The sequence below is a fragment of the Orcinus orca genome, chromosome 3, assembly GCF_937001465.1.
Source record: "Orcinus orca chromosome 3, mOrcOrc1.1, whole genome shotgun sequence".
NCBI classification, from domain to species: Eukaryota; Metazoa; Chordata; class Mammalia; order Artiodactyla; family Delphinidae; genus Orcinus; species Orcinus orca.
The window spans coordinates 9,715,957-9,729,903 of NC_064561.1; the positions used below are offsets into that span (position 1 = coordinate 9,715,957).

The following is a 13,947-nucleotide window of genomic DNA, read 5'->3' on the forward strand; positions in this document are numbered from 1 at the left end:
TTCTTGGAACATTTTTGGCTTCTTCGAATTCTCTGTCCCCTGGATGGGGGGAGTTCCAGCTCCCGCCGGCAGGAACGGAAGCGCGAGGGCTGAGGGTGTTACTCTAAAAGCCATCCTCCGTTTCCCTGCTGGAAGCCGCCGGAAGCTGAGACTCCCGCAGCGGAAGAGGCGCGACTCGCTATGTCCGCGAACAATATGTCGGACCCACGGAGGCCCAACAAAGTGCTGAGGTGAGGATCCTAGTTGTCATGGTGTTAAAAAGCAAAAAAAACAAAATTCATCTTAAAAATTTAAAGATATAATTGGATTTATCAAATGATTCATGAATTGGGCAGCATCCCATCTAGCAAGTAGAGGGGAGCGCTAAAGGGCTACAGAAAGGGAAAGGTTTTTTAAAGGCAAGGCGAGGAAGTCATAATCAGAAAAACGGGTGATTTCAGATTAGGTCATTTACCTTTTGGGGGGAAAAGCGTCTTATTAGGTGGGGTTACCTCGTCTTCCTTTTGGAGGATGGAGAGGGGAGAGGACCCGTGTGACCGACTACCTCATTGGTGCTGACCAGAAAATTCCTGACTGACCGGTTAAGACTACATTTCTGGAGGAGGTTGAAGCTTCGGTTAGGTTAGGTATTGAGTCCTGCTTTGGTTGCTTGGCCTAGCATAAGGGACTCCATTTTTGGCCTGTGGTTTTCTCTTTAACAATGCCCCCTCCTCCCACCCTCCCCACCTTAATCAGACTCTCAGCTTAACTGAGAGATGTGAGCAAAACTTAAGGCATGAGGGCCACTCTCAGCTACTGCTCTGAGGTTCTCGTAGTTTTTCTTGTTCCTTTGTGTGCTAACTAGAGGTTATGAAATTTTTGCTTAACCCCTGTGATAGTCACAGGTCCTGGCTGGCTTCAGGTTCACAGTTTTTAAGTTGGTCACTTTTTCGTTACTCTTCTGATGTTCGAGTCTTAAGGAGATCTTTTGCTTGGTGGTTAGTGGCAGTGAGTATGCATTTAAAGCTTTTGAGAGATTAAGTGCACCAGGGAGATTATTATAATAAACAGGATAATTCACAATGTTTGGAGTGCACTTCGGAGCCATGGTCCCCAGGATCCAAACCAGGCAAAATCAAATACGTCAAAGAAAGTTCCCATTGGGAATTCCCTGGGGGTCCAGTGGTTAGGACTCCACGCTTCCAATGTAGTGGGCACGGGTTCGATCCCTCCTAAAAAAAGAAAGTTCCCGTTGAAGGAGTCACCTTCTTAAGCCAACTGGCTTGCTCAGTGATTTTATATAATAGAGTTTCAACTAATCCAGAAGGGTTAATCCAGGTGCAGCAGGTGGTATTGACCACAGCATAGACACTCCTTGCTCAGCTAAAAGATAATCAAGGGCTATTCTATTATAAAGAACAACTTTGGCCAGAGAATCTAAGGATCTTTCTTGGGCTGATGGCCCTGCCGAAGGAAATGAATCCTGAGTCATGAAATCCTCATCGTTATTTTTAAAAAAATATTTATTTACTTATTTGGCTGCGGTGGGTCTTAGTTGCGGCATGTGGGATCTTCCTTGTAGCATGTAGCATGTGGGATCTAGTTCCCAGTTCCCTGACCAGGGATCAAACCCGGGCCCCCTGCCTTGGCAGCGTGGAGTCTTAGCGACTGGACCACCAGGGAAGTCCCGCTCATTGTTATTTTTAACTTGATGATGTAAATCCAGGGGATTTGACTAATGAGGTGTCTTAGTTCCCTTGTGGAATGTTAGGGGCCCAGTTACATAACCTAAGAGGTATTGCCCCCTGTGCACTGGCTGTCTAGGCATTCAGAGGCCCAAAGAGAATGATAACCACCATGGACAAAGACCCTATGGGGACACAAACCATTCCCGTTAAGAGGTACTGTTAATGGATTCAGTCACAGGAATTACTGCGTTTACCCATTCCAACCAGGTGTCAGTTAGGTTTTCAGTACGTATGGGAAGAGAATCTCCCATCCTGAAATAAAGTGTTGTTCTAAATGCCTTGCAAAGATGGTTGCTGCTGGTGAGATCTCTTAGTGATTGGGGGCAAATCTGATCTAGATTATCATGGGAACATGGGGGTGCAAATGCACTAAGATTTACTAGGTAATTGTGTCTAACTGAGTAAGTTATGATGGGAGAAAGGCAACAACAAGGCATAGGTTGTTCTGGCTGTACAAGTTGAACCGCATAAGAAATTTCTAGGGGGTTCGATTGTAGTTTTCTGTGACTTTGAGAATAGAAGAGAAATTGGTCACAGGAAGGACCAGGTGGTCTCTGGCATCATGGATAGATTGGAATCTTTGTTGACAAATCCAGCAGTCTGAAAGCTTACCTCCCTTAGCAATGGCCTGGGAACGAAGGGTGAAAACATCTTTCCAGGTCAATACCAGAGTAAAGAAAAAAAGGAGGAAGGGTTTCACGTTTAGTTCAAGTATGATCTATAGCTGGCGTCTGGGACAGAAGCAGTCCACCTTGATGTCAGCTGCTTCTCTTCCTTATCAGTTACATTCAGAGGTCTCCAGCGTCTGTACAGGACTAGATGTCTGGTGGAGCCTTCCTTAGCTGTGAGATGTGTACCCAAGGCTCAATGCCTTCTAGTTTTGCAGCAGTGTCCGTGGTTAGGAGCACTTGGTGTGGTCTCTTCTAATGGGCTTGAGGGCTGTCTTCCTCTGATGACGTTTCCATAATACCCAGTCACCAGGCTCCAGACTGTGACCAACAGAATCCTTTGAACTGGGATCTTGGAAGGCTTCTTTAACCTGTCGATGATAGGCATAAGACGTGAAAGACTTATAGTAGGTGGTCATACTAACATGAGATAATAAGGGATCAGCAGAAAGGTGTATACCAATTGACACTGGTCTCCTGGTGACTGTTCCATGTGCAGTGAGTCTATGTTTTCCACAGGGGGTACTGGGAACAGTTGGCATGGCCAGAGGCAATACCTTAGGCCAAGGGAGTCCACTAGTTTTAGCAAGTTTAGAGATTTTTGAGGATCCATTAGTTCTCTCTACCTTGCCTGATGATTGAGGGTGATAGGGAAAGTGATAATTCCAAGAAGTTTGCACGGTTTTCATTAAGCCTTGTCTGGTTTGCCCAGTGAAGTCGGTGCCTCAATCACTGGAGATTGTGGAAGGTATACCTCGCCTGGTAAACACATTTTCTAACAGCTTCTTTGCCATTGTGAGGGCATCAGCCTTGTGGCAAGGGAAGGCTTCAACCCATCCTGAAAATATACATACAATAACAAGAACTTACTGATAACCGATACTAGGTGGCAGTTGAATGAAATCCAGCTGTAGGTGCTCAGAGGGTCCAGAGGGAGGAGGTCTGAGGCCTCTGGGAACAAAAATAGTTTTTCCAGGGTTATGGACCTGACAGGTCAAACATTGGTGGTAAACTGTTTTTGTAATTTTGTGTCTCCCCACCAATGTCTATTCATCATTTGAGTCATCTTAAATGCACTGTGGGGCTTCCCTGGTGGCTCAGTGGTGGAGAGTCCGCCTGCCAATGCAGGGGACACGGGTTCGTGCCCTGGTCCGGGAAGATCCCACATGCCGCAGAGCCGCTAGGCCCGTGAGCCATGGCCGCTGAGCCTGCGTGTCCAGAGCCTGTGCTCCGCAACGGGAGAGGCCACAACAGTGAGAGGCCTGCGTACCGCAAAAAACAAAAACAAAAACAAAAACAAACTGCACTGTGATGGGTGAAGGGATGCAAAAACTGAAAAATGGGGTTTGCCGTGGAGCTGGAAGTGGCCATCCTGGGTTTCCCATAGCCCCAATTGTTCATTTAATTTACAACCATTGTTTGTGCACCTTAATTCCTCTGTTCAGGGAATTCCCTGGCAGACCAGTGGTTGGGACTCTGTGCTTTCATTGCCGAGGGCCAGGATTCAATCCCTGGCGGGGGAACTGAGATCTCACAAGCCGCCCATGGTGTTGCCAAAAAAGAAAAAAAAAATTTAAAAAAAAATGTCTCTGTTCAGGAGCAGGCTGGTGCCATGTTACAAGGACATCAGGATGGCCAGTCAGGCAATGAGGGGTCATTTTTTGCTGAAGCAGAATGGTCTTCATCCATATGTGCCTTATTTATTTATTTACTGGCTGCCCCGTGCGGCTTGCGAGATCTTAGTTCCCCTACCAGGGACTGAACCTGGGCCACCACAGTGAAAGCACCCAGTCTTAACCATTGGACCACCAGGGAATTCCCAGTGCCATAATATTTATACTCTGTTGCTGCTGTCTGCATGAAAGTCAGCTAGGGCATTCCTGGAACTCAGGTTCAGTCCTTTTGGTCTGAACCTCAATTTTTTTTTTTTTTTTTCTTTGCGGTACGCGGGCCTCTCACTGCCTTGGCCTCTCCTGTTGCGGAGCACAGGCTCCGGACGCGCAGGCCCAGCGGCCATGGCTCACGGGCCCAGCCGCTCCGTGGCATGTGGGATATTCCCGGACTGGGGCACGAACCCGTGTCCCCTGCATTGGCAGGCGGACTCCCAACCACTGCGCCACCGGGGAAGCCCTGAACCTCAATTTTAATGATAGCAATTTCAGAAGGTAAGAGAATAGCAATAAGAAGGTAGTTTATTTGTTGCCCTTTTTCTTTTTAAATAAATGGATTTTTTTCAGCATTTTTAAAAACAATTATTGGGCTTCCCTGGTGGCGCAGTGGTTGAGAGTCTGCCTGCCAATGCAGGGGACACGGGTTCGTGCCCTGGTCCGGGAGGATCTCACATGCTGCGGAGCGGCTGGGCCCGTGAGCCATGGCTGCTGAGCCTGCGCGTCCGGAGCCTGTGCTCTGCAACGGGAGAGGCCACAACAGTGAGAGGCCTGCGTACCGAAAAAAACAAAAACAAAAAACACAATTATTTATTGATTTATTTTTGGCTGTATTGGGTCTTCGTTGCTGTGCGCGGGCTTTCTCTAGTTGTGGCGAGTGGGGTCTGGTCTTCGTTGCGGTGCGCGGGCTTCTCACTGTAGTGGCTTCTCTTGTTGCAGAGCACAGGCTTTAGGGGCGTGGGCTCTAGAGCGCAGGCTCAGTAGTTGTGGTGCATGGGCTTAGTTGCTCCAAGGCATGTTCGCCCAGACCAGGGCTTGAACCTGTGTTCCCTGCATTGGCAGGTGGATTCTTAACCACTGCACCACCAGGGAAGCCCTGCATTTTTGATTGGGAGCCCAGAGGACATAAGAAAACCCCTTTGTTTCCATAATGTCCCCAAATCATGGATGACCCCAAAGGCATACCAGCTATTGGTATAAATATTAACAGTCTGTCATTTGATAACTTGCTGCTTTAGTTTGTGGGAAGTTTCCCTTTCAAGTTATTCATATTGGTTAGTAATATCATAACCAGCTTGGAAACAAAGTATCCCTTTTTCATTTTTAGAGTAGGACCCATCAGCAAGATTAGATCAGTATGTTCTTACCTGGCAGTCATGGGGCTCACCTTTGTCAGGCAGGGGTGGTGATGTAGCAGGGTTAAGGACGTTGCAACATTTAAGATGTTGAGTAGGTAGAAAGCAGAAGGATCTCATAGGAGGTTAATCTGCTTGCAGAGAAATGTTGAGTCATTTCAGAGTTAAGAAGACTTTGGACAGCCTGAGGAGTTTGTAAATAAATGCCATTACCTAGGGTTAGATCTGCTGAGGCTCCTACTAACTTTGCAGCTGCAGCTATAGCCTTAAGACACTTGGTATAGGGACTGGCAACTGAATCCAGTTATATGCTGTGATAGGAAACAGGCTATGTTTATTGCTATGCTCTTGTGTGTGCATTGCCAGGGCTTGCTTATCTCTTTCATGCACGCATAAGGTGAAAGGTTTTGAGTAATTAGGTAGGCCTAGGGCTGGCGGTTCTTACAGCACTGGTTTTAGTCTTAGAAAAGCCTGCTTATGTTTATCTTCCCTAGGAAGGGGCTCAGGGACTAAAAGTTTAGTAAGTTCATAGAGTAGGAAAGCCAATAGAGAAAAATTAGGAACCCATAGTCTACAGTAGCCAATCAAGTCTAGAAATCCACAAAGCTGTCGCTTAGTTATAGGCATAGGACATTCTTGGTTTAGCCTAATCCTTTTTGGAGATAGCTGGGTTCCTTCAGCACTAGGTAATGAACAGTATATAGAGATAGTTGTAATTTTTCCTTGGAGAGTTTATGTCCCTTTTGTCAGTGGAAATAATCAACAACCAACCTATAATAAGAATTTTAGGGCTTCCCTGGTGGCGCAGTGGTTAAGAATCTGCCTGCCAATGCAGGGGACATGGGTTTGATCCCTGGCCTGGGAAGATCCCACATGCCGCAGAGCAACTAAGCCCATGTGCCACAACTACTGAGCCCACGTGCCACAACTACTGAATCCCACGCGCCTAGAGCCCGTGCTCCACAACAAGAGAAGCCACGACGATGAGAAGCCCACATACTGCAACAAAGAGTAGCTCCTGCTCGCCGCAACTAGAGAAAGCCCGCGCACAGCAACGAAGACCCAACACAGCCAAAAAAACCCCAAATAAATAAATTTATTTTTTTTTAAAAAGGATTTTATTCAAGCCGACCTGAGGACTGTAGCCCAGGAAACACAGATTCAAGAAGCCCTTGAATTGTGTTTTGCCAGACTACAAAATGGCAGAGGCTTATATAGGCAAAAACTGCAGTTACATAACTTGTTTGTCAAGAATTATAATTGGGGCTTCCCTGGTGGTCCAGTGGTTAAGACGCCACGCTTCCACTGCAAGGGGCACCGGTTTGATCCCTGGTCAGGGAAGTACCGCATGCCACGAGGTGCAGCAAAAAAAAAAAAGGAATTATAACTGGAACTGGCAAGAAGTAAGGGTGCCTGTCAAGCAAGGATTGGTTGGGGTCTGAAGTGGTTGTATAGTTACAGTGGGAGATCTTGAGACCATAAGGTTGCAGCTGGCAGCTGCTAGCAGATATTGTCTTGAGAATAGTGGTGTAGTTAAGTTTGATACAGTTCAGAAAATTCAAGTTCTCGGTGATGCAGGAATATATCCACATCCACAATGACCACCCGGCTCCATTTCGATGCCTGAAGCACAGTTCTGTCTTGTCAGAACAAAGAACAAACATCAAACATAATACATTCCTTCGAGGTTTCAAGAGACAGATTAGCACATACACAGTGAGTCAGCATGACCTTAGTTTTGGGGAAGGGAACCTCATCTTCAAAGGAGTTGATGCATTGGCATCTTAGGGATGGCGTGAATGGACATTTATCCCTATCTTCAAAGTGGACATTCTGAACAGTCTGATAACTGTATTCCATTTTTTGTCTGTTTGTTTTAATGGTTAAAGCAGATGTACAATGTCTGTTTGACAGGCCACAAGACGGTCTGCTCTAATTAGCAAAAAGTTCAAGCCCAGGGGACTTCCCTGGTGGTCTAGTGGGTAAGACTCCAAGCTCCCAATACAGGGGGCCCAGGTTTGATCCCTGGTTGGGGAACTAGATCCCACATGCATCCTGCAACTAAGACGCAGTGCAGCCAAAATAAATAAATAAATAAATAATAATAAAAAAAAGTTCAAGCCCAGTCATGTATGAGCTAGGATGACTTCCCCATACCTCAATATGTGAAAATTTCTTCCATCACTTCTCAGCTAACTGTTGCAGCAGATACATGGAGTCTTTTATGGATGCCTCTTTGGTTACTGAGCACAGCAAGAAGTCGTCTGCCTATTGTAAAAGAGTTGATATCCCCGGGACTGGCGGGTCCTTACATTTTGGTGGAGCACTTGGGAGAAATAAGAAGGGGCCTCAATGAGCCTTTGAGGCATGACTGTCCAGGTGTATTGCTGATTGTTCCAAGTTAAGGCAAACAGATATCAGCCGTTGGGGTCTACAGGGGTGCTGAAAAAGGCTGAACCAAGGTCTGCAACAGTGAACCATTTTGAGTCTGGTGTCACTCATGACAAAAGGGTGTTCTGGGTTTGCAACAACTGGGAAATGGGGAATAACTGTCTCGTTAATAACTCTTAAGTCCTGAGGGAAGGGATAAATTGGGAGACTGGAATTGACAAATACACACTACTATATATAAAATAGATAACTAATAATAAGAACCTCCTGTATAGCACAGGGAACTCTACTCAATACTCTGTAAAGACTTAAATGGGAAAAGAATCTAAAAAAGAATGGATATATGAATATATATAACTGATTTACTTTGCTGTACAGCAGAAACTAACACAACATTGTAAATCAACTCTACTCCAATAAAAACTAAAACAAACAAAACCTTTCCCTGGGGGGAAAAAGGAAAAACCTCAAGTTCTGGACAAATCTCCATCCTCACCCATTAGGTTTCCAGGCTGGCAGGATCTGTGTGTCATGGGGGCTAATACAGGGCACGATTACCCGCTGGGAGATGAGATCTTTTGTTGTGGGTGTGAGGCTTTAGTGGATATTGAGGTAATTGAGGAAGAGGTTTAGTTATGTGTCTCTGAATCTTTATAGGCTCTGTACTTTTTATTGTCCCAGTGTCAGTATTAGAAATAGCCCACAGGTTTTTGGGCACCTCAATTAAATTAGGGGACTTCTGTTGGAATCCTTCCTCTTCTACGTCAAGGACAGATTGTAAGAACGTAAGAGAACATCAGGTTCAGTTTGGTCAGGAAATTTTACGGTGAGGTCCCCATTGGAAACAAAATGTATTAGCCCTTTTAACTTAGAAAGCAGATCTCTACCTAACAGATTGACCGGGGCTATGTCACATAGCAAAAAAGAATGCTTTTCAGTCAAAAGTCCCAGAGTCATTTGTATTGGTTGAGGTAGAAATTCTCTCTGAACGTTTATTAGATACTTCTACTAAGGAAACCTCTTTTTCACTCTGAGGGATTTGTCGTCCTATGGGACTGGGGTTTAAAGTAGAAAGTGTAGGGACTTCCCTGGTGGTCCAGTGGGTAACTCCACGCTCCCAATGCAGGGAGCCTGCGTTTGATCCCCGGTCGGGGAACTAGATCCCGCATGCGTGCCGCAACTAAGAGTCTGCATGCTGCAACTAAGAAGCCCGCCTGCTGCAACTAAAAAATAAATAAATAAAAGTAGAAAGTGTAGCTCCATTATCGACTGGAATTTGGCACGGTTTCCCATTAATTTTAATTTTAGTTTCCCCTTGGCTGTTTAAGGGAATTACTGATAACAGCTTACTGGAGAATCCCTCGGAATACTGAGGGGGTAGATGTGGGGCACTCAAGTTGAAGAATTTGCATAAGACCTTTGAGGACAATCTTTTTTTCCAGTGTCCCAGTTGATTACATGTGAGACATTGGGTCTCGGGCCAGCGTTTTGATGGTGGACCCCTAGGAAGGTGTTATGTTAGGTCTCTGGCCTTGGAGCTTTTGTAGCTGTAAGGCCAACAACTTGGAAAATTTTTGCTTGTGGTCTTGCTCTAAGGTCATTTCAAAGTGCTCAGCTATGGTCACTGGCTCCATCAGACTGGTGGTCTCCCATCCTATTTCCTGTCTTTTTATCAATGCACTAATCTCAGGAGATAATCTACTTGCAAATAGGGCAGCTAAGAGCAGGTTGAGTGACTCTTTTATATGGGACCGGAACGCCATAAGAGGAGTGCTTCCAAGCGTGCCTTAAAGTTGGCCCAATTCATCTTTCTTTGGTTTGCATGTTTGAATAACAGACCGATCAGTTGGGGTAGGGAAGATCCTAGGAATGGCTTATAAAAGGTCAGGTGCTGTTTTGCCAGCTTTCTCTGGTTGAGGATCTTGAAGATCATCCTCCGGGTTTTGCCATTTTGCTTCCTGTGTCCATTTGGTGCTTCATCAGGTCCTACCTGCATGTGCACGAGCTGATAAAGATTTTGCAGCCTGGGATCGAGGCCCTGATAATGACTCCAGATTCTTCAAAGAACTTTTGGGGTTCCTCCCTAGGTTTAGGAAATGCCTTAACTATGGCCCTTAGTTCCATCTTTGACCAAAGAGTGAAAGATACCCGAGGAGGTTCGTCTGCAACCTTGGGTAGTTCTCTCTTACATGGTAACTGTTGAATAGTCCCTTCAGAGTGGAAAAGCAGTTCAGAAAGAAAATCAGTAAAACATGAGTACTCAGGGGCTTCCCTGGTGGCACAGTGGTTGAGAGTCCGCCTGCCGATGCAGGGAACACGGGTTCGTGCCCCGGTCCGGGAAGATCCCACATGCCGCAGAGCGGCTGGGCCCGTGAGCTATGGCCGCCGAGCCTGCGCGTCCGGAGCCTGTGCTCTGCAACGGGAGAGGCCACAACAGTGAGAGGCCCGCGTACCGCAAAAACAAAACAAAAACAAAAACAAAAACAAACATGAGTACTCAGGTAAAGAAGGAGAGAGGGGCTTCCATGGTGGCGCAGTGGTTAAGAATCTGCCTGCCAGGGCTTCCCTGGTGGCGCAGTGGTTAAGAATCCGCCTGCCAATGCGGGGGACACGGGTTCGAGCTCTGGTCCAGGAAGATCCCACATGCCGCGGAGCAACTAAGCCCGTGCGCCACAACTACTGAGCCTGCATGCCACAACTACTGAAGCCCACACGCCTAGAGTCCGTGCTCCAAAACAAGAGAAGCCACCGCAATGAAGAGTAGCCCCTGCTCTCTGCAACTAGAGAAAGCCCGCGTGCAGCAACGAAAACCCAACGCAGCCAAAAAAAAAAAAAAAAAGGAGAAAGGAGAGCAGTAGGAGTCATGTCAGCCCTTCCTTTTTTGTTTTAGGTACTTCTTGTGTTTTTGATTTTTCATTAGCCTTTTTGTAACCCATCTTTTAATGAAACTATTTTGGAAACTTGAAGCCTTTTGGAAGCTTCCATATACCAATGAAAATAGGTATCCCATTCTGTTTGCTTAATTTGGAAACCCTCACTTTCAAGGGCACTGTTTTTTTTTTTTTCTTTTTTTTTGCGGTACGTGGGCCTCTCACTGCTGTGGCCTCAGCAGCCATGGCTCACGGGCCCAGCCGCTCCGCTGCATGCGGGATCTTCCCGGACCGGGGCACGAACCCGTGTCCCCTGCATCGGCAGGCGGACTCCCAACCATTGCACCACCAGGGAAGCCCACTTTTTTTAAAAAATAAATTTATTTATTTGTTTTTTGGCTGTGTCGGATCTTCGTTGCTGCGTGCGTGCTTTCTCTAACTGTGGACAGGGGGCTGCTCTTCATTGCAGTGTGTGGGCTTCTCATTGTGGTGGCTTCTCCTGTTGTGGAGCATGGGCTCTAGGCCCCCGGGCTTCAGTAGTTGCAGTGCGTGGACTCAGTAGTTGTGGCTCGCGGGCTCTAGAGCTCAGGCTCACTAGTTGTGGTGCACGGGCTTAGTTGCTCTGCGGCATGTGGGATCTTCCCGGACCAGGGCTCAAACCCGTGTCCCCTGCATTGGCAGGCGGATTCTTAACCATTGTGCCACCAGGGAAGTCCCTCAAGAGCACTTCTGAAATAAACAATCTTGTCTCACTGACACATTCCCCACAGTGGCCACTGTAATTCTAGGTTGTTTTTAGTAATATTTTGCCATTTTTGTAGATATTTACAGCTTTTGGGATTATAGTTCTTAGACATAAAAAAGGCAGGTGTGCTGATGGGTGGCATGCTTGATTCATTAAAGGTGAAAGCTCCCATCTCTCTTAGCCTCTCTTAGCTGGCTTTATCTACACAAAGCAAGACAGACAAACATGAATACCTTAACATTCCACCTGTAACCAGTTACTGCGGCCTGGCCAAGAAAAAGGCCCTGGGCGCACCACCACCAACTGCCTACACAGAACCTGGGGCTGGGGGAAAGGATTGAACCAGCAGACCCCAAATGGGGATTGTGGGCTGATTCCAAACGAATGGGGAACTGCAGCTGCCACCAGCAGTGCCCACCGTGGAATCTGGGAAAGGATCCCAAATAAATGGGGAACAGCAGACCATACCGCCAGCAGTTCCTAACATGGAATCTGGGAACAGAACCAAGGCTGGGGGTTTCCAACCAAATGAAGAACTGTGGTCCGAACTACCAGCAGCTCCCAACGTGGAACTAGTGATTCCAGACAAATGGGGAACTGGCTGGAAAGCCAATTAGACTGGGAGTGACACAAAGAGAGCAGAGGTCAGAACTGAGAGGAACTTACCCATGGCCCCCAGAAATGGCAAGAAAGACAGTGGACTCAAAAAGGGGTTCATGGGTACCATGCTTATGTTTCTCGTCCCCGAATGCTGTCAGAGGTTCACTTTGGATCCTGTCGCTGCCACCAGATCTGTTGAAAAAACAAAATTCAACTGAGTAAATTTTAAAGATCTAATTGACCTTATTGAAGGCTTCATGGATCAGGCAACATCTCATCTAGCAAGCAGAGGGGAGCTCTAAAGGCTACAGAAAGGGAAAGGTTTTTAAAGACAGGACAAGGAAGTCATAAACAGAAAAAAGGATTATTTCAGATTAAGTCACCTCCTTTTTGGGAAAAAAGGGTCTTATTAGGTGGGTTACCTCTTCCTTTGGCGGATGGAGAGGGGAGAGGGGCCCATGTGACACTACCTCATTGGTACTGACCAGAAAATTCCTGACTGACTGGTTAAGACTACATTTCTGGGGGAGGCTGAAGCTCCAATTAGGTGAGGTACTAAGCCCCAGTTTAGTGGAAGGCCTAGCATAAGTGACTCCATTTTGGGCCTGTGGTTTTATTTTTAACAATGGGAATGGGCCTCGCGTTGTGGGTTGGAGGCCCAGGGGAGCACCTGCCCATCCTGGGGGCAGAGCTTGAGCACCCCAACCCTGCTGCAGGTACAAGCCCCCACCGAGCGAGTGTAACCCAGCCTTGGATGACCCAACACCAGACTACATGAACCTGCTCGGCATGATCTTCAGCATGTGTGGCCTCATGCTCAAGGTGGGCAGGGCTGAGTTTCCTTCCCGTAGCTCTGCCTGACAGTGGGGAAGGCATGGATTCAGAATGAAGCAGGACCAGTGCTGAGGGGGCAGGGCTGTGGTGATGCTGGGTGAAGAAGGCTAGAGCTGTCGGGGAAGCCAGGTGTCCGGGTCAGGGTGGTACATAGGACATCAGTCTGAGGGTGGGGCCAGGCTTTAATGCAACTTGGTGGGGACTGGTGGAGAAAATGTGGGGTCCGTAGCACGATGGGGGATGTCAAAGGCCAGGCTCCTTAGGCCTGAGGGGACATGGTGGGGTCAGAGATGCAGGACAGGGAGTAGGACCAGAACTTGGGTACCTGGAGTTAACTATGGGGGTCTGGAACTGAGAGACTCCTGGGGCTCAGGGTTTGAGCTGTATCAGGTGGAACTGGGGTTGGAACTGGTGCCTGGGAATGGCCCTTGTGGGGGCTCACTGGGGTGCCTCTCACCGACCTAACCCACCCACCCACCTACCTCTTCCAGCTGAAGTGGTGTGCTTGGGTCGCTGTCTACTGCTCCTTCATCAGCTTTGCCAACTCCCGGAGCTCTGAGGACACTAAGCAGATGATGAGTAGCTTCATGTGAGGCTAGATCTGGAGAGGGAGGGACTCCTGGGTGAGGGGAAGGGGACCCCAAGCCTATCCATCCTGGACTGACACCTCTCTCCCATCTCAGGCTGTCCATCTCTGCCGTGGTGATGTCATATCTGCAGAACCCTCAGCCCATGACGCCCCCCTGGTGATGTCAGCCTAGAGGGGTCACATCCTGGACCCCTCTATCTACCTTACGCCCTAGGCCTGGCCCATGGCTGCTCAGCCTCCTGCCCTCAGCTGCAGTCCTGGGCTTCCCTGGGTGAGGTAGTCTTGGGGCCTGCAGCTGGATGGAGGGAACCTGGCCCTGTCCTTGGGATCCCACTTCGCTGGAGCAGAGAGGGGAATCTCCTGGGTCTACCCCTCCTGCCTTCCTTCCCCACCCTGCCTGCTGTTGGGGGAGATACTATCCGTGTTTCTAGGTGTATCCACTTATTTTCTTGTTGAAACCAGTTAATAATAAAGTTTTGCATTCTGGTTGTTCTCTGAGGC

The 13,947-nt window shown here is 47.7% G+C and overlaps 1 protein-coding gene across 1 annotated transcript; it reads left to right on the top strand.

The window, feature by feature from the left end:
• The first annotated feature begins 97 nt into the window (after nt 1-97).
• WDR83OS (WD repeat domain 83 opposite strand) lies at nt 98-13,944 on the top strand. Its single transcript, XM_004277479.3, has 4 exons — nt 98-230; nt 12,740-12,845; nt 13,349-13,446; nt 13,541-13,944. Exons 1-4 carry the CDS (start codon nt 181-183, stop codon nt 13,605-13,607), a joined length of 321 nt encoding a protein of 106 aa, XP_004277527.1. The 5' UTR covers nt 98-180; the 3' UTR covers nt 13,608-13,944.
• The last annotated feature ends 3 nt before the right edge of the window (nt 13,945-13,947 follow it).

Excerpts from the sequence above, each read along its gene's own strand:
- WDR83OS (XM_004277479.3), top strand. The coding sequence starts at position 181 with ATGTCCGCGAACAATATGTCGGACCCACGGAGGCCCAACAAAGTGCTG. Across the intron at positions 231-12,739 it reads AGGCCCAACAAAGTGCTGAG|GTACAAGCCCCCACCGAGCG; the intron begins GTGAGGATCCTA and ends ACCCTGCTGCAG. Across the intron at positions 13,447-13,540 it reads CAGATGATGAGTAGCTTCAT|GCTGTCCATCTCTGCCGTGG; the intron begins GTGAGGCTAGAT and ends CTCCCATCTCAG.